Source organism: Anser anser (genome assembly GCF_964211835.1).
Source record: "Anser anser genome assembly, chromosome: 3".
Taxonomy (NCBI): Eukaryota; Metazoa; Chordata; class Aves; order Anseriformes; family Anatidae; genus Anser; species Anser anser.
Window position 1 is genome coordinate 109,020,378 of NC_139722.1, and position 27,315 is coordinate 109,047,692.

Here is a 27,315-nt window from a genome sequence, read left to right on the forward strand (position 1 = left end):
TCCTCTAGCCACGCCCCTCGCCCCCCTCCATCCCGATTGGCCGCACCCTCCGGCCTCCCCTTTCCCCCGCGCGCCATTGGCCGGCTCCCCGCCGCAAAGCCGCGCCCCTCCCGCCGCCCTCCCATTGGCCGCGAGCCTCGCGGGGCCGCCCTCCCATTGGACGGCGGGCCTCCGTCTCCCGCCTCCTCCGCCGCCGCCGCGCGCGCTCGCGCGCGCGCGCCACCCATCGAACGGGCGGGCGGGCGCGCGCCCAGGCGGAGGCTCCGGGGCCGCCACCGGCGGCGGGATGGCGGCGGCGGGCGGCGCGCTGGGCTCGGGGCCCCCCGCGGGACCCCCGGCGGCGGCGGCGGCGGCGGCGGCCGGAGGGGGAGCGGCGGCGGCGGCGACCGCGGCCGCCACGGCGACCACCGTGATGATGATGACCGCCGCCACACCGGCGGCGGCGGCGGTGACGGCCGCCGGTCCCGGCCCGGTGCCGGTGCCCATGAACCTGTTCGCGACGTGGGAGATCGACCGCTCGGCGCCCAGCTGCGTGCCCAGGTCAGCCCCGCGGGGGGCACCGCGGGGTGGGTGGGTCCCGGGAGGTCGGTGCTGCCCGCCGAGACGTCCCCGGGGAGCTGCGGGGGGGGCCCCGGTACCGGGAGGTGCCGCCGGGCCTTGGGATGGGGCGTACCGGGAGGGGGGCACCGGCGCTGCGGTGGTCACGGAGAGGTTGGGCGTGGTGTGCGGGGATGGGGCGTGGTGGGCGTGGTGGGGGTACGGGGACGGATGGGCCCGGTGGTCCTGGGGGTCCTCTCCTACCTCCTCCGTGGGTCTGTTAGCGGTGATGACGGTGGTACAGGGATGGTTGGGCAGGTGGTCCTGGAGGCCTTCTCCAGCCTCCATGAGTCTGTGATGATTCGTGGTGATGGTGGTGGTACGGGGATGGCTGGACCAGGTGGTCGTGGAGGTCTTCTCCAACCTCCATGAGTCTGCGGTGATGGTAGTGGCCTTGGAGGCTTCCTTCTGCCTCAGCGAGTCTGTGATTATTTGTGGTGATGGTGGTGGTACGGGGATGGATGGACCAGGTGGTCTTTGAGGTCTTCTCCAACCTCAACAAGTCTATTAGTGTGTAATACTGGTGGTAGGGGGATAGTTGGACCAGATGGTCTTGGAGGCATTCTCCTACCTCAACAATTCCATGATTCTATTATTGGTAATATTAGTGGTACAGGGATGGTTGGACCAGGTGGTCTTGGAAGTCGTCTCCAACCCCAATGAGTCTATTAGTAGGTGATATTGGCAGTAGGGGGACAGTTGGACCAGGTGGTCTTGGAGGTCTTCTTCCAACCTCAATGGTTCAATGATTCCATTAGTGGTGATAGTGGTGGTAGGGAGACATTTGGACCAGATGGTCTTGGAGGTCTTCTCCAACCTCAATGAGGCTATCAATGTGTCATACTGGTGGTAGGGGATGGTTGGGACAGGTGGTCCTGGAGGTCTTCTCTAACCTTAGTGGTTCCGTGATTCTATTAGTGGTGATATGGGTGGTCCAGAGGTGGTTGGACCAGATGGTCTTGGAAGTCTTCTCCAACCTCAATGATTCCATGATTCTGTTAATGGTAATATTGGCAGTAGGGTGACAGTTGGACCAGGTGGTCTTCAAAGTCTTCTCCAACCTCCGTGAGCCTATTAGTGGGTGATATTGGCGGTAGGGGGACGGTTGGACCAGATGGCCTTGGAGGTCTTCTCCAACCCTAGTGAGTCTATGACCCGCGCGTTGCTGGGATGCCCACCAGGGATGTGCTCAAGCGCCGGGCCAAGAGGAGCCCAACGCATGGGGAAAAGAAATCACGGTAAGAACCAGCCCTTGGAAGGGGCACCAGGAGGCTGAGGAGTTGGGAGCGAGGAGCATGGGGGGCCAGCAGCCGGACAGCTGGGAGCAGAAATGTTTGGAAATTTGCCCAGCTGGTGTGGTGCCCATGGAGGTCCTGGGCTCCGCGGGCAGCAGCCTGGAAGGAGCACGCAACGCGTGCCTGAGGAGTGCGGGCAGGTTTGGGGGCAGGTTTGGGTGCTGCGTGTGGAGCAGGACGCGGCGGTACAGCTTCCGAGTGCCTCGAGGTGGTGTCTGGTTGTGGGTGTCGAGCGATGAGCCGGGCGATGGTGAAGCGCGTGTGGACGTAGCCCTCGCACGTGGAAGCTGGGAGTAGCAGATGGGAGGCGATTCTTCCTTCCCAGCCCCGAATCTCATCTGGGTTCCTGGGGGGTCTGTGCTTGTGTATCTCAGGAACCCCGCTACGCTGTCCCCGTGCCCGGCTGTGCTCCAGGAGTGGCAGCGGTGGCAAAACAACATCCAGTCAGGGGTAATGGGGCTTTTGTCCTCTGCACGTGCCTGGTCTTAATCCTCCCGGCCCTGAGCGTGTGTAGGGGCTGTCGAGGGGCTGTGCCCAGGCCGGGAGGATTTCGGGGAGGAATCCAGGGCACTGAACCAAGTCCCCGTTGAGTTTTGGGGGTTGCCTCGCTCTCGGACTGGAGGTATCGTCCTTCCTGGTGGGGTCTCTCTGGTTTTGGGGCCAGTCTGGGAGAGGTGTGTGCCGAAGCGTTGCTGAAGTAAAATGTCTGTCTGCATCGAAGCAGCGCCGTGCTGTGCTTGCATTGTTCCGCGCGCTTGGAAGAAACGCGTGGAAGGACTTTGTGCAAACACGCTCTGGGGCTCGGGCTTGCCAAGCAGTGTTATTTTTCAACCTCTGTTAATAGCTCTGCTCTTCTGCGTGCTCCCTTTAACATCCAAGAGGCCACGAGTGCGAGTTCTTAAAGAATTAGGAAACGAGATAAGATTGCCTGATTGGGTTCGTTCTTGCTCTTTTTCCATGACACGGCCGGCGTGTTGTGGATGTTGGTTCCACGATAAGTCGTGGCGTTTCGAACTGGAGGTGCGAGATACAGGCAGCGTTTCGGCTCGTGGATTGCTGTGGCTGAGCTCAGAGAGCAAAGGCAGGTTCTCCCTGCACAGCCCATGCCGCGAGGACACAGGTACACTTATTTACACAGCATCCCGCAGCCCTGGGGGCTCAGGGGGCTGCTCCGTCCCCGCGTGAGCGCAGCCTGTCTATTCTGCAGCCCCTACAAATTCCCCTCTCCGAGGCTGGCTCGGTGGTGAACACCCCCGTGCTCGGTGTTCCTTTAAGGAACCATCTCCTTCCAGCCGGAATAACAAGCATTTGTCTGCCTCTGGTGCTCTCCAGTGCTTCCCTGGGTAGATCAGGGGTTTTCACGGTCAGCTTCCAGCCTCAGCAGAAGCTGCTCGGGGAGCAGTAAATGGCTCCGGATTATTCCCCCAAAAGGCAGTAGGATGCCACGGGGGGACGGCGCAGCTCCAGGCAGGGAGCGCCTGGGAGAGGCCCCGGCTTCTAAGGAAGCAGTCTCGTAACCGGTGATATTTGCCGTGTCTGAATTATGATTTCCTCTTTGTCCTATAGAGAAAACAAAATGTTCCAAGCGGCCGTCTGATTGCTTATTAATATCGTGGGCTTGGCGACGCGCCTGCGAAGCGACATGTCTGGTATGCCGCCCGCTGCCCGGCCCTCCCTGCGCCTCGTCCGGCACAGGGGAGCGCGTTTGGGATTTCTCCGCACCGTGTTTCCCTTCTGAGCACATACTGCTGGCATATAACATATATATATGTATGTATATATTTCTGGGGAGCTGGCCCCGCCACGAGGCGCGGTGGCTTTGTTCAGGTGCCTCCATACGCCGGCAGCGGCGGGCCCGGAGGAGAGGCGCGGTGTTTCAGGTGCCTCAGCACATCGCCGCTGTGGTTACGGAGACCGCTCCCCGCTCTGCGGGGTGATTCATCCGCTGTGCTCACAGCCCAAAATTGCACGGGCATTTCCTTGCAGGCTTGTTGCAATGCGAGCACCGTTACAATTTACTGCCCGCTGTCATCTGGCGGGCGGTTTCTGTTGCTCCTGGCTCGTGCGGTCTAAGCCAGCGAGGGATTCTGCTCGGTAGACAAAATCTCCTGTTGTGTTCTCGTTTTTCTAGGTCCTCCTTATTTTCTTCCTCGTGCTGATTTTTTAGACCTTCACTGGAAATCCTTCTTGTTCTGCAGGGTGAGCGTGGCTTCAGTAACACGAGGTCCAGAGATAGGTGCATATGGGACAATCGCCTGGACAAAAAATGCCCAGGTTCCCTGCACAGCTGTGTACTTTACCTGGTTTTCTGTGCGTAGGATACCCAAATTCCTTTCATAGTACAGGCAGCTTAGGATGATGGTTGAACTCATGCCTTCAGTTCTGTTTTCCAGAAATGAAGACCACTAACAATCGGCTATTGTGCTGTTACACCGGTAAGAAAAGACCAGTCCCGTTCTAAAGGCTTCTGCTGCTCTTCTAATTGCTCTTTAACACTTTTTCTCTGCTAGGGAAGAAGATCATATTCATCCAAAATGTCTCGTGGGCAATTCTGTTGCCTGGTTTTCAGGTAGTGTCTCTGAATCCATATTATTTAGGTCAGAGTTTTTAGGCGTACGTTACTTATATATTTTAGAAGAGCTCCCTTTCATCTGTTCTGCATTTTTCCTGTGTTCCTTCAGTTATTTTCTAGTAGGCTGTTGATTTTCCCACCTTACTTATACATCCAATTTCTTCTCATTGCTCCTTTCCCTCAAAGGCCCTGCACACTCCTGCTGATAATCTTGGCACCGTTCTCATGTTTTTTCCTTGCTTCTCTATTTCCTTGCACACCTGTAACTCAGTAATCTTCAGTTATGAATCTTAATTTTTCTGTTTTCTAGTTAATTTTCTTTTATTCTCAGGATTTAGAGGCTATTACTTGCGAAGCTGCAGCGGCCACAACTCGTTATTTCATGGCTTTTGTTTTTCAGCTGGACAATGCTCGTGGGATGTGTTTTAATAGCTTTGAGGTTTTCTTTCTCTCTTAGTGAATAGCAGGCTTTTTCCTGTAGTTAGGCTTTTTGAATGTTCTTGGATGCACTTCCCTGAAATACAGTCCCGTCAATTGCCATTTATTTCGGTCCGCTCCTACCTCCTGCCTGAGGCTGCTGGCTCTGAGTATTCCTTTCTTTCTTGTGTGCTCCTTTGTCAGAAGCAGACCCAGGATGTCCATTTGAATTTCATGGCATACTGTGTATATGAATAATTTACTCATTTTTTTTCCCCTGGTGTTTATCGAGTCCCTTAACTGAAGCTTTTCCTCTGCCTGTTATGTTCCTTAATCTCCCATCAGAGCACAGGACAACGTTCCCGTTTCTCTGCATTTACGCCTTGCTCGTGTCACCTCGGACTGATGAGATGTTCACACTCACCTGGGGCTAACCTTGTCTGTTGCCCTACTCCTTCGGGGAGCATCACCCCTTATTTCAGGGACCTGAGCAAGTGGCTGAAAAGCCTAGATACACGTTTACCAGTTGTGGTGAGAATTGTTTTTGAGTGAAGGATCTTTACTGTGCAATTCTTTAGAATTAAACTTATTTTTTTTTTAAGGAAAATGTAAACATTTTTTATTCCAGTTGAAGAAGCTTCGAAATGGATGCCCAAGTCTTTTCCGCAGGGCTGCACTGCCACCCGTGTGCCACTTTGGTCTCCAATATGCTCTCTTCTGAAACGTGCCGTATCGTGGTATGTATCGGGAGACCTCTCATACCGTGGTGCCATATTTCTGAGCCTGCGGGGGGTTGGATACAAGGCGCTTGCCCGCTGTTGAAGACACCAGCAGAGGAAATGGATGGGGTGGTAGGTGGGCTTGCTGTCGTGGTGAAGAATCACAGAAGCAGGGAGCCGTAAGGAAAACTTTATGCTCACCATCAGTAGGTGAGTTGTCAGAGTTGGGTTTCAGAAGCTGCCGTGTGGCACGGGCTCCTTTCTGTGGACACTGTGGACGATGGAGAATCCCTTGTCTCTGAAGTCTCCGCGGCAGGCTTTGCCCGGCTGCTGCCTCTTCGCACCTGAACAACTGCCCGTAGCCGAGACCTGGAGGAAGTTGCTGTGGGTTTGCGGGCTGACCTTGACCTGGTTTCAGTGCTTTTCCTGGCTTGGCCGCACTGGCCCTTCTCCAGCGCACTTGGAGAGGCAGCGGTGCGGCCCGGCCGGCCCTGCCAGCTGGCGGGTGTCGGGCTGCGGCCTGCCCTGCAGCCCCGTTAGTGCCTTCAAACCTTGTTGAAAGGTGCTTGTCACCCTGTCTTAAGCACGTATGTATTTTTTTTTTCCTCTGGTAGACAAGGCTGCAAGTGGTGTTTTTGTAACCGCTTTGTGGTGGTTAATTCATTAGCACGTTTTATTTTAGCCCGCAGACACAGCGAACGAGCTGTTCTGCAACAGGCATCGCGGCCGGCTGCTCGTGCCGTGGCTCCGTGGAGGTGTGGTGTGTTTGTACCTTTCTCAGAGCAGTCTTGGACCTGGGGGCAGCCGGTGCAACAGTTCCGCTGCCCTGGTGGACAGAAAAGTCAAAAACCTGTTAGATTTGCCAAAAAAAGGTCTGTGACTTCAGCCACGCTAACGCCTGATTTCAGCACGGCCAAACTGAGTGGAGAACAATGCTTCTTCAAAACTTGCACTTTTGGGTTTTCCGTCTGCCCTGAGGTTGCTTTTGGGTTAGATCCTAAGTGAACAGTGGGAAGTTCAGATGCAGTGATCTGAAGTGAGCGATGCTAGCGAATGATGTGATGTTTCCCAAGTAACATACCCATCGTGTTGCCCGTAAAAAAAACACAATAAAAAAGTTTGCTGCCGGACGCAGCCTCGCCACCGACTGGCTGGCTGGTCGGCTCTTTTCTCACATTTCTCGGGAGGCCGTTATGCAGCAGGAATGAATCTCATCACGTGCTTTTTGTTAAACAAGTCGCTCGTTTGAAAGCGGAGCAGGAAGACGACCTTGTGGTTTGGACACGGAAGCGAGGCTTAGATGCGGATCCTGGATCTGGAGCTGCTTGCTCTGTGTCTCACTCCCGTTCCTGTGCCCCTCACTTTGTTCCCAGCCACTCATTTCCATGCCGTGGTGTTGCTGTTTCCTCACTTGTGCTGGGGTGACCGGAGCTGTGTGGTAAAGCAGAAGCGACCGCGACGTGCGGCGGCGTTGCTCTGAAAGCTAGCGTGCCAGCGCTTGCCAAGGGAGGGATTTGTCCTTCTTGGGGAAAATGGGGCCTTAGGAGACTGCTCATGCGCTCTGGAGAGAGAAAGCTGAAGCCAGAGGAGATGGCTGGGGGCTCTGCTCTGACTCCACAGCCTGAGGAGTGGAGATGGGGAAGCCTGAGGGTCTCAGAAGGGAGTAGCAGGAGAGGAGCCCTCTCAGAGCCCCATTGCCAGCAGCGCTTTCCTCGCTGCCTCATCCCGACCCTGCGGGCTGGGGGTCCTCTGACCCGTCTCGGGGGATCATGGAAGCTGGTGGAGTCTGGAGGAAGGTCTGAGGAGCACCGTGTGGAAATGGGGCTTTTGTGGACTTACCGCCGAGGTTTTAAGGTCTGTTTGTGCCGAGCAAAACCCTCGCTCCCGGCAGGGGCCATGGGTCTCCACGCAGCGTGCAGCGGAGTGTGAGAGAGGCCAATGGCCGTGTGAGCGGGGCGCTGGGCGTGCTGGGACAGGCTGTCCGGGCGGGTCCCAGCACCTCCTCAGGAGAGGCTTCTTGACAATGCATTTATTATCTGGAAACCAGCTGGGGTGACAGGAGGCTCTGGCAGAGTCCCGCGTCCCGTCGTGGTGGGTGCCGCCTGTTCTCCAGGGGCCGTGCTCCCTGGGTTGGATAGGCATGGGTGAGGGGGAAGCAGAGGTGAAGTGGTTCATCCAACAGCTAAGAAGTGGCAGAGACAGGGATTAAATTTCCCCTCTCTGCCTGGAACCAGATCTTAACTCCGAATTGCTTCCTTCTGTACAAGCAGCGAAGTCTGGCCGTAGCAGAGCCTGGGGGATGTGGTTATATCACTGCAGCTCTCTGTGCGCCTGGTGGGGCAACGCTTGGTTGGTTTAGGTTGCCCTCAACCAATTTTCCTTTTTTTTTTTTTCCCCCCCCAGTCCCCAAATGTTTGGGTGTTGCCAATAAACGAGTCAACTCCCCATCCAGTTGCCCAGTTCCATCCTGGCTCGTTAAGGGCATAGACCGCGAAGATCCACGTTTCACGGAAATCGGTGGCTAAAGGGAGGTTGGAGGTCCTGGCTCTCCTTTTCCAGCAGGGTGCCGGAGAAGACAGCCTGCAAAGAGTCGATGCAAGTGCGGGAGAGGGGGGTGGGAGAGGACGGTGTGTTTTCAGGCCAGGCTGTTTGATGACTAGCAGCAGTAGTTGAAGCACAATCCGAGCGGTGCCTTGTTTTCCAGTGAGGCATCCGTGTGGGTATTTAATGCGAAGGGATGCGGAGTGACAGGAGAGTGGTTTCAAGTGCTTCCATTCATCCTCTGCACAGCAAAGCACACTTGCTGCCTACGTACGGAGGTAAATGTGCCTGCAAGCCAGCGGGGTGAGGCATGTCAGCCCGCAGTGCTGCTTTGTGGCAGCTGGGGGAGGAAGGCTTTAACACCTCCCTCCTGCCCTAAACCTCTGCCTCTTCGGGGCCTGGCCGAGAGGAGGGAAAGGAAAGCTCTTAACCTTATTATTGGTTGTGAATACAACAAACAATCCAATTACTGCCATCCTTTAATCCGGGCGCCGTTGGACCACAATTAAGGCGGAGGAGTCTTGGTTCCCTACCCCTGCAGGCAGGGGTGTGGTGCCTGTGAAGGAGGAAGGCAAGGCAGTCAGTTACTGGCCCCCAGACCTTACCTTCTCTTCTGAAAAACGATGAGGCACTGGTGTCCGATCCTGTTGGCGGTGCCAGGCACTCCTGTTGACGTGAATACGAATAGGCTCGGGCTCCCAAGTGACAAAAGATTAATAACTCCGCTTAATTACAACCTACTTTTTTCCTAACACTGTGAACGTAAATGACTTTTCAAGGAGAGCTGGCTGTGAGATGCGCAGGCTGGTGGAACTCTTGGGGCAGAAGGCAACGCTAAGTAGATCAAGGTTTAAAATCCAGGGTAGCTCTGATCGAGCGGTCCGTGTTAGTAAGCGGTGCGAGAAGCTCCCTGGTCTCTGCCTTCAGAGTGGATATCGTGATCTCAAGCCAAAGCGGCTTTACTGTGGAGGTTACAAGTGTTCAGTTTCCTCCTCTGCTGGGGGGGTCTCATGTTGAGCCAGCTCTGCAGAGCATCTTCCTTGTCGTAGCCGGCAGCACAGCACCCTGAAAGAGGTTATGAAAGGGAAATGTGGAGCTACATTTGGTTTTGCCAGCAATAGTTGTATCTGATGATACAAATAAAGCACGTGAGGTTTTGGAGTTCAATTCTGGTTTAACCCGAAAATCAATTCAATTCAGCTCAGTGCGTAGCAAATGTTTGCTGCTGACAGCCCTCGAGAAGGAGCCCTGGGTCATCGATGATGCTGGTGAGTTGCCTTTGACATGGCTTCTTTGTCCAAGCAATAGGGCAGAGACCAAGATGAGGGACGTCCTCAGCAGCAGCAGGGAGAACAACAAATGTTGGGGAAAAATAATCTCCTTAATAAATAAATAAATACATTTTTAAAAACTAGGCTGTGTGAGGATTTCTGGAAGTACCTTTGGAGTGCCCTGGCTCTTGGTTCTTGACTGACTGTGTGAAATGAAGCCACTGAAAGGGAGATGACTTGCTCATTTCTGGGTTTGAGAGAAATTACCTCCTGCTGCCTGAAAGGAGGCTTTTGAACAACTTCTTCTTCCCTTATTTTGCAATCATGACTCTTTTCTTCCCTCAAGATGAGATGCGTGTTCTGCAGAGCATCTGTTCCTCTTTGGGTACGTAACCAAAATAGGTGTGCGCATGCACCTTAAAGACAAAAATGTGGACCTCTGTGGCAAGTAAGCACCTTTGGCAAGGACATTTGGAAATGTGTGCTCCAAGAGACCTCTGCACTTGAGCTGTGGTGACGCAGCTGTTAATCCTTCCTGCTTCTCCCTGCTCCTGTGGGCTCCCTGGGGAGTACCAGCTCAGCACCCTAGCCTCTGTACCTGCAGGATGTCCAGGGGCTTGCAAGCGCCAGTTGTTGCTTCTGAGTGATACCTTGGGATTGGATAAAATGAGTAACGAGGGATGGATGGAGTCTGTTTCATGCCTAGTGACCTTGTTCTTGTGCACGACAGCTTGCGGTGTCTGGGAGGAGAAGAAGCTGCCGAGCAGCCTGCTTGTGGAGTAGGTCTGCTATTGACAGATAGCGCGGCGAGGCAGCTGGTAGCCTGGAAGTAAAATGACCAGAGCAGTGAAACAAGGTAGTGGAGAGTTTTTCAGGCTTGGGAGTGTGGAAGGGGTTGGGTATGACTGATTAAAATACCTTTTCAAGAAGTCTTGCGTTGCACTTAAATCCACGTGTGTGCATTCATGGCCAATCTTAGGTCACCAGACGGTGGGTTTGAGATGCTTTCTTAAGATTTCCAGCCTGAAACACAAGGATTTTCTGCTTGTGCTGAGTTTCACCACATTAATAATAAATTTCCCATGTGGAGGACAAACATACAGCAAATCCACCAAAGCTGAATGCTTCCTTACCCGCTGTGCTTTGTGCTTGAGTGAAGCTCACGAGCTCTCTCGTGGTATATATGCAGGTCCACAGCAAGTGCCCCCTAAATATATCTGTCCAAGCATGATTCTGTTTTCTTCTTTCATGGAAGGACATTAGTGGCCTCTTCCACGTGGACACACCTGAGAACAAAAGTGCTTCGAGTTGCCCAGGGCTCACAGGGCTACTTTCTTTCTTGCCCATCTTGCTTCCCTCCCTCCCAGAGTTCGGTGTGTGCTTTCTGTCGCATCGACACCGGGAGGTTTCCTTTAAAGCGCTGTGATTCTTCGGGCAGGCTTAGGTTGCTTTTGCTCGGGCTGCTGAGGGATGCTTTGGGGCAATGTCATCCTCTGAACGCCAAGCCTTTCCTGTCCTTGAGGATAAAGGTCTGACTTTGAAGGCTCACGCAGCTTTTGCTCTGAGGGAAGGTGCCTAACGCAATCAGGGATTTTCCAGCAGGACGAGCTGTGTGTTTCCCAGGGGCCGCAGCTTTTAGATGAAATGGGTGAGATTGGCCCTAAAACAAGGCTTTCAGCACCAAACCTGCCTCTGTGCTGTGGGTGACTGGGCTTTATCCCAGCTGGATATAAAATCCTGCTCCCCACGGCAGGCAGCCCTGCGGTCACAGCTCTGGAGCGGAACAAACCTGGTGAGCGTTAGCTCCTTCCTCAGGCACCTGCTTCAAAGCAGATCGGAGAAAGCTGAGCTTTGAGGTGTGTGGCTGTTTCTTCTTTTTTTTGTTTTTCTCTTCCCCTGTCCTTTGGGATGCATTTCAAGCTGTTTCTCAATGGCTGTTGGCAGGCTTCCAGGCTTCGCTGGCTGCCTTGCTGAATCACCTGTAGTGCAAATAGTTTAGTAACACATGAGGATTGCAGCAAGCGCGAGGGGCTATGACTGCAGCGTGCAAAATGCCCTCTCGTGCCCAGGGGATGCGGATGGAAAAGCCTGCTTGAAAGTGGTGTTTGGGGCGACTTCTTAGCATGAGGTGATGTAAAACCCAGCTCTGGCTCTCAGCAGCCGGCACCCCTAGCAGGGAGCCTCGATAAGCCGGTAGGAGTTGCTTTCTCCCTTCCCAGCTGGTTTTCTCACCAGCCCAAAGGAGAAGTGGGGCATTGTGGCAGGGATGCTGCCCCTCTGGACAGAGAGGAGCACTGCCCGGTGGGACTGCAGAGCCTTCTGCTGCCTTCCGCAGCTCCGCTGGCAAGCAAAAAGACATTTGGATGGAAACCCACTTTGAAACGTGGCTGCCGGAAGGCTCCTGTGGTTTTTGATTCCTTCATCCACATTAGCTGACTTCCGTCTCTTCTTGTACGGACCTGGGTGAGATTAGTCAGCCTCGTTTTTGGTGCAGAGGGGGCAACATATGTGTCTGCTTTCCAGTCCTTTCTGAGGAGCTCCTCGCTTGGTGGGTGAGGGGAGAAATGCCAGTGCTGCAGGCTGCTGGGGACGGATGCCTCGCCTTTTACTCCTTCCTCCCGAGAAACCTCCGCTTCCCCTGCACCCAAACCTCCTCCCTTCCCCAAGAGAGGGGCAGGGGCACTCGAGCTGTCTGCAGCATCGGCCTCAGATATTGATCTCCCATCGGTGGCTCCGCTTTTAGACCAAGCGGGAAACTGGGTAATTGCAAATCCTATTTCTTAGAAAAGGAAAAAAAAAAAAAAATCAATCTTTTCTCAAGCCGAGTGCCGCCATTTCCTGTCAGCTGCTTGTCCCTGGGCATACAGAGAAGGAAAGCTGTCTGCAGCCCTTCTGGGAGCTGTCTGAAAGGCTGGCTGACCGCTGTGGGAAGCAAATCCCGTGGCTCGCTCTACCTTTGTGGAGTTCTGCTGTGCCAGGGTGGGAATCAGGCCTTCCGAAAGCCCTAGCTTTGCTTCTCAGTATAAAGGGTCAGGTGTTGTTTAATGCAGCAGTGACTTTAAAGCTGTTGAGCTTCCCTCTCTGGAGCTTTCAACTTGGCAAATGTTGAATTTGACTGCTGCCAATGAGTATTGAACACTGCACTGCCGGAATAGTGACCCCAGAAAGTGGGCCGCTGCGTTGTCCGCATCCCCTATCTGAAGGGGTGGCACCTTCTCAGCCTTGTAGCTTCTTATTCTCTTGACATACCTTACAGAAAGGACAATACATTTCAGAGATGGCTTGACGCCAACCGAGGTTATGTTGTTAGTGATAAACGATGGATCGTTTTTCTATAGGTTTTTGTTGTGTTGCCATTTTTGGTTTACCCGAGCAAGTCTGGTGCTTGTGTATGCTCTCCAGGAGGCCGGGCCAGACAGATTTCTAAAACTGATGTCCCACCTGATCCTCAAAAATATGGAAAAATATCCCAGTAGGAAGTCTCGCCTGCTGGGCTTTGACGTGATCCTGACACTGAGTGGTTTTCTATTAACTCTCTTCTCAAATATCAGTATTCTTTTTTTTTTCATTTTTTTTTTCAAAAAAATTTTTTTCAAAAACTAGATGTTGTTTGGCATCTTTCATCTCCTGTGAGGCAGATAGCTGGGACACCTGACCCAAAGCTGTCGTGTGAGCCCTCATCACAGCACAGCCAGTGCTGTCGCTTGAAATCGCACTAGCAGATTGCAGGACTAGGCACAGGACAAAACAGATGAAATAAAAGTGCTCAGATCAAGCCAACAGTGCCTTCACAATGGAGCTATGTTCACACTTTGGTGTGCTGAAGGAGAAGAAGGTGAGAGTCACCCCGAAGTGGCTAATTGCTGCTGTCTCGCCCTGAGGGGAAGCTGTGCCGGGGCGATGGGCACACCTGGCATTGGAAGCTCTTCCCCCAGATGACTCACGCCTTGGGCTGGTCAAAAGAAAGGGGGAGAGCTTTGTTCCTATCCCAGGCAGAATTCCAGACCCTACACCAGGTGGGACACCTTGGATGGCATCAGTTGGCAGTCCCAGCCCCACAGCTTGGGACTGGCAGCCCTCCTCTGCTGCTAGTTGCAGCGTGTGCGTGGCAAGCTGCCTCAGTGCTGGCCCGCAAGGAAACAAATCATTATTTTTTATTATTATTATTTATTTTAGGTTTGTTCTTTGCTGGATTAACAGGTTGAGTCAGTTCATCATGTGCTCAAACACACGGTAGTGGTGGGGAATCACGGGGAGCTGAGAACAAGGCACGGGGCCTGCTGGCTTGCCAGCGTCCTCCAAAAGGGATGTTGGTGTCCCCAGAGAACCAGGGCGATGCTCAGTCCCTGTGAACAGCTCTTGCAAGGGCCTGAAATGAGCCTGGAAAAGAACCATGAGATCTGTTTGGAGCCCCGGGGGCGTGGTGGGGAAAGCTGTGTGGGAGCAGCCGCGTTGTGAGCGGTGACTGGGGGCTGCCCGGCAGCTCTCCGACAGGCACGGCCTGCGGCGTGAGGTGCGCCAAATGGAGCCCTGCTGCGTTTTCTGTCAGGGGCGGCTGTGTCAGGAGAAGGTCTTCCTGGTTCAGCTCTCCTTCTTGTTTTGTCACTGGTGTCTGTTTCGATCATTGTGGCCTCGGTTAAGGTGATTTGTAGGATAATGGGGCAGAATAAAGTATTTCTCACCGAGCGCCAGTTCTGCCGGGTGTGTTACCAATTGCTGTCAACCCCTGGCACCTTCTTGAGGTGCCTCTGTGAACAAAATTCCCTGCAGAAATGGAAATATGTCTGCAACTGGAAGAGAGGCTCTTCTGAAAGGACCGAGGCACAGCGGAGCTGCAGCGAAGCACAGGGATTCCCAAGGGGATTGCAAGCTGTGTGTGTGTGTGTAAGAACTCGTCCTTTTTCATTATGTGTGAGGCTGGTACAGATTTTCCTGGGCACGGGGGTGTTTTAAGCCCAAGCGGCCGTGCTGTAGCTGGGCTGCGAGCTGACAGCATTCACCGAGTGAGCGGCAGCCATCTTCCCAGAGCTTCACAATCTTGAGCCAGACACAGCTCAAGCAGGAGCCAGAGGGGTGTGCTAGACAGGTTATCACCGGTGCTCAGATACCAGCCTAATCAGAAGCTGTGCAAAATCAAGGCTAGCTCCCAGAAAGAGCTAACAACCCCTAAAAATACACAGTTGGCCTTGTGTCTTGTGTCTGCTGTCCGTGAAACACGTGCACGTGTGGGATTTATGATTGTGCTGTGCGGGTGTTCGGTTGCGGAGCTTTCGCATCCCGCAGCATTACCGGAGGTGAGGTTGGGCTTGCTGTTGAGCTGTGATATTGCAGGGGGAGGCAGAAGCAGTGCTGACAGAAATGCAAATGGTGGATGAGTCTCACGTTTCAGGTTGTCTCTGGAATTGCTGGAATAATTTCTGCTTCCTACGTGGCAGTTGCGAGCAACCAGAGGGGCCGACAGGAGCATTTGCATTAAGCCTGCTGACTCTTGCTGATACCGCAAGCCGAAGGGATCGCGGTGTTGCATGGCTGAGGCTTAGCCAGGTGCTCAGCATCAGGTGCTTAAGTTCAAGCCCTGAGAGATGCTGCAAACAAGAGGGCGTGGGAAAGGCCCATTTTTTTCTGGGATTTTGGAAAACGCTGGAAGATTGCTGTGCCCTGACTAATTGTCAGCCCTTATAAGGTGGTTCGGAGCATTACTCACTGCACTTCGCTGAGCCTAGCGCTGTGTTTTTATTGCCTGTTATGCTGAAGCAGGCCAGGCTACTTCTCAACAGAGAGCAAGCTGCTGGAGTTGCACTCAACGACGCGCACGCCGCTCCGAAAGCGGTGCGTGCAGTCTTTGGAGATCTCAAACGTGTCGTTCTTTCAGATGGAAAAACATGGGGAATCTGTCGTGATGGTTGTTGAAAGACCTGCCCACGGTACCTTTGCAGCCCACGCGGGATGTCCAAGCTGCCCCCTTGCAGCCCCTGCTTGCTCCCTACCACAGTAGCGAAAGGGTTTCATTGCCTCCTGGCTCTGATGCATTTTGGTCAGTTTAAAATCAAGCTTTTTGGAAGTAATTTGCTGTTTTCATTTTAGATGAAAAGACATCAGTGACTTAAGCAGAAACACAGCTCTTAAAGCAGCTCTTGCTGCAGGGCAGCTTATTCCTCTGGAGTTTGTTTAAGTGGAGTGTAGTTCAAACAGGGCTGTGAGCTAAGCCCTCGAAGGCAGGATTTTTAAAGCTCCCAAGGTAACTTAGGACCTCAGTCCTAAGCCCTGCTGGCTCCACAGACTCACAAATTCTGTTCCGCAGCTCCAAAGCTTTCTTGTAAGGATGCTCACAGGGCCCTGGGCGCATATATCTCTTTGTGTGAGACAACGTGAATCACCGTGGGAGAAAATGAAACTTCCCCTTTCATGTGGATGCTTTCTAGCAGATAAGAAACTGATTAATTAAATGCTAGGCATGGCTGTAAAATAGGGAAATTAAGGGTTGGGGAGAGATAACAGTCTTTTTTTTGTTTCCTTTAGATTGAATTTTAAGCACATCCTTCTGGTTATGTGTTGTGGGGCATTTTATGCATATCTGGACTGACATTTTCTTGTCTTCAGGATCTTGACCATCCATCTCAGCACAATCGCCTTGTTTTCATTTTTCTTGTGAGGTGCCCAGCACTACTGTGTACTTCATGTTCAGGGCAAGCTGGGCTTTCTATGCAGTTGAATATACTTTTGGGTCATGATCATAACAGTTCAGAGTTGCTGGACTGTGGAGAGCAGAAAGTATCAGCTCCTCTCGGTGGCTCAGGGACTGACCGAGTGTTTGGACCTGACCCTTTGGTTCCCGTTGTGCTTCTCAGCCCTGTCTGTCAGGGGCTGGAAAGTGGGGAACTGGAGTGGCCGTGGCTGATCCGCCCAGCGTAACGCCTGCTTAGGCACGTGGAGTTATTTTATCACATGTACCAAGGCAGATGAATGTTTTCTTATAATATGTTTTCTTATATAATTTCTTATATATTCTTATAATATTATATGTTTTCTTGTAATATATAATATAATGATGTTTTCTTATAATATCCCTATTCTTCCAAGGCTAGATAGTTGCCAGATGGATGTGTGTGTCTGATCATTTTGTGGTTCCCCTTACACCGCCCAAGCCACACGGTTTGCTGAAGGCGACTTTTGACTCAGTGATACCACTGGCGTGTCCCTGGGGATGTTCTGGGTATTGGACGTGTATGATAAGAAAACAACAGAGAAGCAGATATGTAATCAGGGCTTGAATTCTTGCAGAGCTGTTCCTGATCTCAGAAACCACAGGAGTGTCATGTTACTGCAGTTCCCAGATGGAGATGCCGTGTAATGCCTGCATGAAATATCCCAGCACGCTAGGGACACGGAGCCTGGGTGCTGCAGAGGCCGTACGTGGACAGAGAAGGGCCATTTATTGAACGGTAGCACCGGTGCTGATCTTCAGTCTGGGCACGGGACTGCTGCGGAGTTAACTCTGTGCGAGGGGGTGTGCAGGGAGAGCTCCTGCCTGTGTGAGTTGGGTTTGCAGCCCAGCACGTGCCTCCCGGGTGTACCACGAGCACGCCTGAGCATCCGTTCCTGGACTCCTGTGGGGCTGACGGGGAGTCTAGCAGACCTAGGGGCGATGCTGGGGGCACAGAACTACCGTTAGTTGTTTCTACTTCTGCTATTCCAGAGAGTCGTCTTAAATATTTGTGTTGCATCTCATCGCGTTTTGCTGCTTACTTGCCAAGGCTGGTTGCCTTAGACACTGGGGCTCTGGTAACTAGGACAACAAGATTGAGCAGGCAAAGGTAGAAATAATGGTAATAACTTTCTCAACTCCTTCTGAAATAGGCTTGTATGAACCAATACCATGCACGTGGGCGACTTGTGCAAGGCAGAAAGGCAGAACAGACTGCTGACATCCTCAGATCCTGCTGGCAGCACTGCCCTAACGGAGCAGTTGCGTCCTCCTGCAACTGGAAACAAGCCGCCAGGCGCACGTGGACGTGGCTGACCTCTTCCTCCTCCTCTTCCTCCTCCCCAGGGCTGGGGCTGGAGCAGGGCCCAAGAGGTGCTGAAGGCAATCCCTCAGGGGCCAGCCCTTGTGCGCCTGCCGATTTGGCACAGCCTGAGTGGGAAGCTTTCTTCCAGAGACGTTGTCCTCTCCTGGAATAGTTGGTTGTTGGTTTGTTTGCCAGCTGGGAGGCTGAAGAGGGCCCGGGAGAAGTTCATGATTGGTGTCCTCTCTCGTTCCTCACGTGGCTGACTTTTGGATAATGTTTATGCAGTGGGCATGGCTCGAAGTCAGCTTTTGATGCAGTTCTGCTGCCCTTTGATAGCAGGCTGTTTCTGTCCTTCTAGGTACTCCCAAATCCAGACTTAAGACAGCAAAACAGTATTTCCTAGCCCACATTTGAAACATATTGCTCCTGGAAGCTCCTGTGGATCTGCGTCCTGCTGTCCCTGTGCCTTGTTACTGAACGTCTTTTCTGCAGTAACAAACCAACACTGTGTTCTCTCCTCTGGAAAGCCTCCAGCTCCATGAATTCGTGCTAGCAAGATACTTGTCTAGCATCTTTCGCTGCTCTGCCTGTTGGTGTCCTGTACTCAAACACCCTTGACCAAGACTCCCTTTTTCTGTGCCCCGGTGTAAGTTTAAGATCGTCCAGCAGTGCACAGAGGAGGGCTGGAGGAGCTGCCTCCTTGGGAGCAGTGGGCTTCGGGAAGGGCAGCACGTCCACCTCTTGTGCAGCCGCAAATAAAGAAAAGTACTTGTGGCTTCTTTGCTCGCCCGGTAAGGAGGAAAAGAAATTCCATCGCCAGCTGTGCTCTGTCAAAACCGTCTGCAAGAAACCTGCTTCTGATGTCTCGGTTGGCTGCATGTGTGGAGAGGGGGTCACAGCAGATGACGGGTCAGAAGTGTCAGCGATAAAATAACCGTGAGCTATTTCTGTACTGGTCATGGGATCCGGTGAGTGGCTGAACCCTGCCCTGGATATCCACGCAGCCTAATGAAAAGCTCAAGTTAAAGACCCAGGTCTTAAAAATAACTGTTGGATGGGATCCTGGGCATCCCTTTGACAATCAGCACCTAGACTAGGGCTGTGGAGCATGCTTCTGCTGTGGGTATGGCGTCCCGGTTTGAGCAGGTATTCCTGCTATTTTAAGATCAGTGCCTTCTGGTTTTGAGGTCTCAACTCCTACTTCTACTTACCACTGCTCACCCCTCGGGTGCAGACCCCAAAAGTCCTCTCCTACAGGCCCGTGAGCCGGCTGTTCTTCAGCTGCTGGCGGTGCCTGGGCTTGTGGTTGTCAAGTGCTTGTGTGAGCCCAGAAATTTCGTGACACTGAGATTTCCAGCTGGCTGCAGTGCTTCAAGAGAGCATTGGGAGTTCATTCCCCTCGGCTGAGCTCGGCTGGCTGGCCCTGCTCTGCCTCTCTGCCCTTTCTCCAAGTTCCCTTCCCTGGCTGTGCGTGGAGACCAGTGATTGACCGCACCGGTGAGGAGCCCACCAGTGGCCTACGGTAAGAGCTGTAAATGCTCACACACAGCAAAGACGTGGCTGGGCAATATCTCAAAGTAATACGTTGGGTTCTCTTATTATTGATCACAAATATTGTAGTAATCAGTGCTAAAGAGGTCTGGGAGTATCCTTCCCCAGGTTCTGGCTGTCTTCTCTTGTGGACCAGGGAGGGTGCAGTTGTGGTTGAGCAGCCCTGCTACTGACTGGTAGCCTTAGGTAAGCCACGGACACAACATCTGAGAAGGCTTTTGGAGCAAATTCTCGCTGGGACATCTTCTGCTGGTCATTGTCAGGTGTTGTCTGGTGGGTGCCTGCTTTATGAGGATTGCCTCCTGGGGTGAATCTGCAGGCTGCTCCTGCTCAGCTGCCTCCATAAGGACCTGTCTGCTGAACAGGCCGAGCGCTCGTCACTTGGCCAAGTGACAGCGGAAGCAGTGTGACACCATAAGGCGAAGCATCGTTTTCAGGAAGAGCGCTCTGTAGGGAGCACCTCGGCCTGCTGCGATTTGAAGGCAGTGCCCCTCGGTGACAGCTGTGGAGGCCAGCGTGGCGGCAGCGCGTCACTGTCTCCTCCTGTGGCCATCCAGCTGTCCTGTGAGAGGTGGCGTGCTGCGGGATGCCCTTCACACAGCCGCCCGTGGAGCTCGGGGAGCCTTGGAGGAGGAAGGAGGGGAGGCGAGGATGTCTGGTGTAGCTGCGCCGGTTCTGGGGAAGCGCTCCGCTGAAGAGTCTGTGTGGTAGCGTTGCTTCCTCCCACGTTTCTGGGAGCTGGATGGGTTCAGTAGCGTGTCTGACACGTCTCTGAGGCTGCCAAGCTCTGTTTGCTCTCTCTCTCTCTTAAGGCTAGAGAAATAGGAAGCTTGAGACAAAGTAACTTCAATTAATTTAACATCAGTGACTAGATGTGTTTGCCATTCCTCCTGGTGTGATGGGTTAGTTCATAGAAGGATTTCAACATCTGAGGATGGATAACCTTGAGAATCACTGTGATGAATCCAGGTTGGTTTGCCTTCTCAATCCTGGGTGAAAAGGCACGGCAGCTTTGCTATCTCTGCTCTGACGGACAAGGTGGTAATAACAGGTCAGCCTCACACAGAAGTGTTGGGCCTTGCCCAGGCAGTGTCCCATCACTGGGGTTGGGATGCCTGTCATTTACGAAGAAACTCTGCTCCAAGAATTCTTTTATATGGGATTCCTTTATGTAAATATCTTTGGTTTCGAACAAGAACATTAAAGGTACTTGTGTATCCTGGCTGTAGTTCCGTTGTTTTCTTAGCCTTGACATTTTGATTCAATGAACTTTATTTTAATGGAGTTTGAGACTGGGGAATCTTTAACAAAACTGGGGAGAAAAAAATTCAAATCAGTATCCAGCTACGCGACACTACCTTGATATCTTCAGCTAGGGTGGAGGTGAGAAGACGAATATGGCTGCAGTGGTTTGGTCTAGACCTGCCCTCTGGTCCAGATGGTGAGCAGCCTGGGTGCTTCCTTGGCTGGAGCCTTTCTCTGCAGTGGGCACATTGGAAAAGCTTTTTACAGCTTGAAGTGCTGGCAGAAGAACATATGCGGAAAAATGGAGAGGAGAAAAAAACAACACACACACACACAAAAAAAAGAACAAGTTGCCTGGGATGGGATTCACTGGAGCAGTGTGGAGAGATGCCAGCGTGTAGTAGCCAGACTACTGTGTATGTAGCTGCTTGCTTCAGACGGTGTCTTTCCTAGGGGACTGGGAGGTGAGAAGCCACCCTTCTGTAAGGGTTGTAAGGGAGTTCTGACAATCTGTAGGTTAGTAAGCATCTTTAGTGGAAGCTAAAGAGCAGGCAGTGGAGCACATGGACAGACATGACATTGGTGTGTGGTTCCTGTTGAAAGAAAGGACCATGAAAAGAAGACTTACCTCTCAGATGTCGTGGACTTGTTGGGGCATAAGAACTGTGAGATCTCGTTGGTAGACTGCTTGGATTCCCAAAAGGCCTTCAGTAAGGTTTCTCAGAGGAACTTCTTAAAATGCTGGGCTGCTACAGAACAAAGGGGAAAATCCTCACGCAGGTAGATACTTGTTTAAATAAATATCAGGAATACATAGTCAGTTGTTATGGTGAAAGCTCACCAGTGGAGATCCGGAGGGGTCTGTACGCTCAGATGCCTGCTCAGTATTATCCTAAATCAAAACAATCCTTCTTGGAGAAGATTAATACAGCCCTGAAGAGTGCTGAGGGAGTGTATGGTGTGGGATCGTGTTCGGTGCACACCAGCACATCGACGGGCTTACTCCACAGGGCTCTATTTCAGGGAGTATTTGTGATGCTGTGCTGAAGACTTGGATGCAGCTTAGATTTGCATTTCAGGAATGCAAGTTGGACTGTTCAGGCTCAACCTTATTTTTCTTTTCTGACTGAGAGCATTAAGAATCTGACATGGCTCTTCTTGGCAAAATAATGGCCTGAAGCCCTTGAAACTTTCCAGAGATCAGCACTTATATTTAAAGTAGGAATATTCCTTCCTCCGGTTTCTCTCCCTGAAGCGCTGGATGATATTAAACTTCTTTCTTTTCCTTAGAAAGAGGAACGTCGATGCTGAATTCCGGGGGAGCCGTCACGTGGGGCTTAAGGAGCGCGTTCCTGTCAGCCTCTGACAGGAGCCGCTGGGCGAGGTGCTCTGGCAGCTGGAACCGAGTGGTTTTGCTTACTGTGCCAGCAGCCTGCCCCAGCTGCAAGTTTCGATGAGCTCTGCATTTTCTTTTTATCCCTGTCGTGACTCAGTGGTACGGTAGCGAGCATTTTATTCTGCGCCTATGCTCCTGTGTCCCCGGTCCCGTGGCTGTTGAGGCGTGGTTTTGTGTAAGGCCTGCCAGCCAGACCGCCTGCTCTCCCCTCCGAGGAAGCTCTCGGCGCCGGTTCACAGTGGAAATAACTGGAAGCAGAAGACGTGCGTTGCTGCAGACACTGGGAAAATGGAGCAATCAGCATCCTGGGGTCGGGGGGGGATGAGAGCACCCCTGGAGACTGTAGGAGGGCTCTCAGAGGTGGGTGGGTGCATAGAATCACAGAATAATTGGGGTTGGAAAAGCCCGCCAAGATCATCTGGTCCAACCACCGCCCTGCCACCAGTGTCACCCACTAAACCATGTCCCTAAGCACCACGTCCAACCTTTCCTCGAACACCCCCAGGGACGGTGACTCCACCACCTCCCTGGGCAACCCGTCCCAGTGCCTGACTGCTCTTTCTGAGAAGAAATGTCTCCTCATCTCCAACCTGAACCTCTTCTGGCACAACTTGAGGCCATTCCCTCTAGTCCTGTCACTGGTTATCTGTGAGAAGAGGCTGACCCCCAGCTCCCCACACCTTTCTTTCAGGTACCTGTAGAGAGCAGTAAGACCTCCCCTGAGCCTCCTCTTCCCCAGACCAAACAACCCTAGTTCCCTCAGCCACCCCTCACAGGACTTGTGCTCCAGGCCCTTCACCAGCTTCGCAGCCCTGCTCTGGACGCTTTTCAGGGCCTTGATGTCTCTGCTGGGCCTCTCCTCTGAACTCTGTGTGTGGAGACAGGCGTGAACAGAATTTGCTTAAACTTTCCGTGAGGAAACGCGGGTGTCTGCTCACGTACGGAGCCCAGCTTGCATCATCTCTGGCCTGTGGCTTTGTGCCACAGCAGCCCAGGGTGGGCTTGCCCTGGTGGCAGGGCTGAGGGCTTCTGGCTGGCGTGCTCCAGCCGTTCCTCCTGGGAGGCGCTGCCTGCTCGCTCGCCCGCTCTCGAGGAGCTGCTTGCTGGCACGTGGGAGCTCATTGCAATTCAGGGGAAGTAGCTGAAACTTTTCTGGAAAAGTAGGTCAGGGAAATCTGCCTGTCAGGAAAGTCTGGGGGGAGAAAAGGGGATTTGATGAAGGCGATAACAGCCCAACGCAATCCACCTCCATCTGTTTCTATTGAAGGGATTTGTGGCTTGAATGTAAATCATAAAGGCGTCTATAAAAACGCAGCTCCTGCTGGAGTGGCATCTGGTGACCTCGCCTAGCAGTGGCACCTTGTAGCTCTCTCCTGTCTGAGCTGTGCTGCCTGGCAGGTAGGCTTTTGGGCAGCCGTCGGGGCTGGCAGGGTACGGACCGTCAAGTCTCAGAGGGCAGCAGTGTGTCCTGCTAGAATCTTCTTGTCAGCACGGCTCCTGTTTGACCGCAGTGCTTTCCTTTTAAGAAAACCGTGCTTGTAACAGGTAGATTGCGCCTGAGGCTGGACGGAGGAGAAGCCTCGTGAACAGCAGCATCCTCTTCTGATGCAGCAGGTAGGGCTGTCCTTGCATTGCTCAGACAGCGCTGCGATCGGTCTCACCCACCTCTTCCTCTTTGCGTATGTGCCTACCCAGTAGTGAAGAGGCTGCTGGGTTTTCTAGCAGCCTCTAACGTGGAAGAGATTTATTCAGTGCTGCTGCTTTCAATAGGTGCTGGTCTGCTGCCAAAATGGGGAGAGCCAGTTCGGTTTATGTTACTGAAGCAGCTCAGGTTTTCGGGAACATCGATGGCTTTACGCTGTTCTCCGTGTTACACACCGAGAATTGATTTTGGGTGGAGAGAGCAGGAGTTCTTCACGCTGCCAGTTCTTAGCCAAGAACCGGCCCAGTAACTAGCCTTTGGTTATGGGAATAATACGTGCCAAGAAGGCAGCCTCTGTCTCCTACTCTGCGGATGCTTTGGGACCAAGGTCCAAATATAAATCAAAAAGCACCAGATGTGGACTCAGATGGAAGCATAAATTTCAGGTTGGAAGTGCTTCAGTGGTTCATATTGTAAAGGCAAGTCCCAAGGAGAGAGGTTTGCTTCAGAAAACTCACCAGGACTTGTACCAAAAACAAAACCTGGGTGAATGAGGAGAATCTTGTCTAGACACAATGCGATTAATGCATCTTCACGCTAATACTTGAGGCGACGTTCACTCACCTGTGACTTCTGCCAGTGCAAATGCGATGGACCTCAAGCCACTTTCATAGAGTTCAAGACGTGGATGCTGGGAGTAGGAGTGGTAAGAGGCTCAGATGATAGTTGGATCCTTTGTCCCTTTCGGTGGTGAGAAGAGAAACACGCAGGGCTGCCAGAACACGTACACTTCTCTTCTCCAAAATGGGCTGGAGCTGGAGGACCAAATGCTAATGGTCATGCTGCCGGTACTGCTACTGTCACCAGGCTCCCTGGGGCTCTGCTGCAGCCTTGCTTCTGCTTTTCTCACATTCTGGAGCAGCTCAGCTATACAGAAAAAGTCTTATGCACCTTCTCACAGAGGCAGGTTGGAGTCAGTAATCTGTCTGTGGGAAGTCCATTACCACCTACCGAGCAGCTGGCGCACAGCAGCATGGGCTCAGGGTGATCAACAAGGTAAATTGTACCCGGTCCCGTGAACCCCTTGTGGCGTTTCCTCCCGGAACACTATAAAAATTATAGGGTTACGCAGTGTATTCATTTTTAGCTTCCTTTTTGAAAGCGAAAGGGTGACTCACTTTGTGTTTACTAGAGGGGAAGCTCACAAATAATTAATCTGCTTTTGTATGGAAATGAGAGCTCAGTTAAAATCTCCGAAGTCAGTCTATTAAGATTGGCTCGCTGAAGCTACTTTAGATGTGCTGGATTATAAGAACACTCATCTAAACATGTTTTCTGTAGAAAGCCCCGTTAACTGGATGGAGGATTATTATTCCTGAGCAGTCAGAAACCAACAGATTCCGGTCGGTGCCCTCCAAGAGGCTGGAGCTAGCAGATCTTATCGCGTATACCCTCCCTTCTCACGTGGAGGTTCAAAGAGGAGAATCACCTCTCTGCTTTTTCAGGCTCCCAGTTGGTTTCCTTAGCTCTGCAACTTGCCAGCGAACCGAAGTGTTTCATTTCTGGTTGCTCGTGGTGGTCTCCCTGTGCACCCAGGGCAGGGAGAGGCTAGCCCTTGGCAAAGTCTGCTTCCTGATGTCTGTCCGGTGAGCTCCCCGTGCTCGCTTCTTTGAATTCTTTAAAGCTATGAAGACTGTTACTGCAATTTCTTTTAAATTTGCAAATTTATTATTATTATTAGCTGTACAGTAGGGCGATAGTTAACATTTCCATGTACTTTTTATTTAAATGCATTTCTCTTTTTCTAAAGAATACAGTATCTCAACTTTTGTGTCCACTCTAAGGAGCGCTTGCTTGGCTCTTATCTGCCTGCATCTGGTCTGGAGGAAAGCCACCACAGAGGAGATGAAATGGAAGAGCTTTATGCAAACAAATATTCTTGCACTGAGGCTCAAGCGTAATGGCAGCTGAAGAGAGGCTCGGGATTGCTGAAGCCTGAGGTTCTTGGCCCAGATGAATAGTCACCATTGCGTGGGCCCCAGAAAGCACCCATGACAGAAGGCTTGGGGTCTGGGCAGAACTGTGTACATTATTAGCCTGGCCCAGATGTAAAATCCTGGCCCAGAGGACTGTGCCCTGCAAACTGTGGGTGATTTCTGGGGGCAGTGCTGTGTGACTGACAGCGCCTGACTTCTGATCGTTCTTGGCCTCCCCAGGAGTGAGATCACGGCTGGATGCTGCCTAGAAGCCCCTTTGCCACTGAACCTGGGCTACTTGGATTACGGGGGATAATAGGGGACAACTGGGTGCAGAGGAAACAAAACACGTTTCAGAGGAGGCTCACAAAAGCCCTGTGACAGACACATCTGACTTCTACATGCAGAGCGTTAACTAGGGGAAGAGCAGACCAGCTTGTGCTTTGTGACAGCGCAGGAAAATTAGCCTAGTTGTTGGTTTGGGGTGGGTTTTTTTTGCTTTTTGCTTTCCCCCCACAGGTAAGACGTGCCTTGGCCCAGTGCTGCCCGTGCTTTGGCTGTCACAACGTGAAGGACAGCGGGGCTGTGCGTGCCGCTGGTGAGGGCAGGGGCAACTGCAGTGGGGCCCAGCTCTAACTGGCCTTTACATGCCTCTCTAATTACACGTTGATTTTAAGCAGGGATTATTCTTGTAAAGCTGTATTTTAATTTGCCAAGGCAATTTCAGTGCATATTAAAAACTAAGCCAGTGCAGGCTTTGCATCTGCTAGTTCTGGCAAGATCGTGGTGGTTGGTTATGGAACCCGAGAAACCCAGGACCTCCAGACCTTCCTCCTCTTTTTGTGGTACGAGCCTATTTTAATTCCTCCTGCTGCTGCTCTGGCTGCAGGACTGCTTCTCCCTTGTACAAAGCAGGGCTGGCTGCGCTACAGGTCCGTAAAAAAGTGCAGTGGTGGTGCCCTGGTGCAGAATCTGTAGGGTTTGGGCAAGCCAAACTGCACTGTGGAGTCCCCGGAGGATGTATCCCTGCGACCTGCTTTTTGCAAGGAAGCAGAAGGAGCCCGGCAAGTTTCTTGAAAAGCCAGTGTCTTCAGCGAGGGAGGGTGAATATGAGATGCTACTAACAAGCTGACGAGTGCTTTGGGATCTTGGCTTCCCGGGGTTTGTGTTTTGTTCCAGTTCCTGCGTATTGCCGTGCATGCCGCTGGTAACTGTGCTTGGTTTGATGTTTTGTATGCTTGCTTCTTGGCCCTGGGAGCTGAAGACAGTGCGGTCTAACCGGGCCGCGGTGCTGCCCCTCCCTCCAGGCATCGGGGTGGTTTGTCTGATCCCCTTACAGCATTTCTTTTTAAGGACCTGCCAGATAGTTCTGAACTAGGTTTTTCGTTCCAGTACCTTCCTGGGATGCCCCGGTCCTGAGCCTTTAGTTCAGTTTGCTCCCTTGGTGTTGTTGTCCTTTGACTTTCGTCTTTCTCTTAAAAATCGTAACTGATTTCACAGTTACTTGCAGTCTTAATTATTGCCTGCCCTTCTTAACCACTTCCTCTGTGTTAGTTAAGAGTCAGAGGTGCCTTTCCTGGCTGTTTTCAAAACAGTATTATTTTGGGCTTGATCTAGCTTTTATTTCTTTCACGGTTTGGTCAGTGAACCAAAACAAGTCACGTTGTTGTCTCTTCTGCTTCAGCCGGCTGGTGCGGAGCCGCCTGTGGGCCAGTCCCAAGGTGCATGCACTGGCATCCATTTCTCGAGCAGGCCACGTCGAAGAGCTGGGGATGAATCCTTTCAGGAACATTTAAACGCCTCCCGTGTAAAATTCAGAGCACTTGGGAAGAAAACAAGGGCACTGCGTCCGAACGTGCAGGTTTGACTTGGCCAACACACGCCCAGACAGGTGGAAAGGAGCACCTCTGTCACACGAGGTGGTTGCAGGCAGCTCTGTGCTAAAAGGAAAGCTGCTCTGTGGCACCAGGTAAGCTGCAGCTCCTTGCTGTGTAGCGTGTGAGAGCTCTGCTAGGGCTGTGACAGATGGCTGGCTCTTTCTAGGCAGGTCGCAGCGTTTCTGTTCCCATCTTGCTTGTTGCACT

The 27,315-nt window shown here is 52.4% G+C and overlaps 1 protein-coding gene and 1 long non-coding RNA gene across 2 annotated transcripts in view; both read left to right on the forward strand.

The window, feature by feature from the left end:
* The first annotated feature begins 271 nt into the window (after positions 1-271).
* Positions 272-27,315, forward strand: part of LOC310896387 (phosphofurin acidic cluster sorting protein 2-like) — a 52,402-nt gene continuing 25,358 nt past the window's right edge. Inside the window, exon 1 of the mRNA XM_083828589.1 lies at positions 272-540. Coding sequence (XP_083684715.1) covers positions 287-540 — 254 coding nt within the window. The 5' untranslated portion in view covers positions 272-286. The remainder of the gene's footprint in view (positions 541-27,315) is intronic.
* LOC310896402 lies at positions 558-20,808 on the forward strand. The gene is made up of 2 exons (XR_014581453.1): positions 558-5,412; positions 5,510-20,808. It is a non-coding gene; the product is annotated as an uncharacterized lncRNA (long non-coding RNA).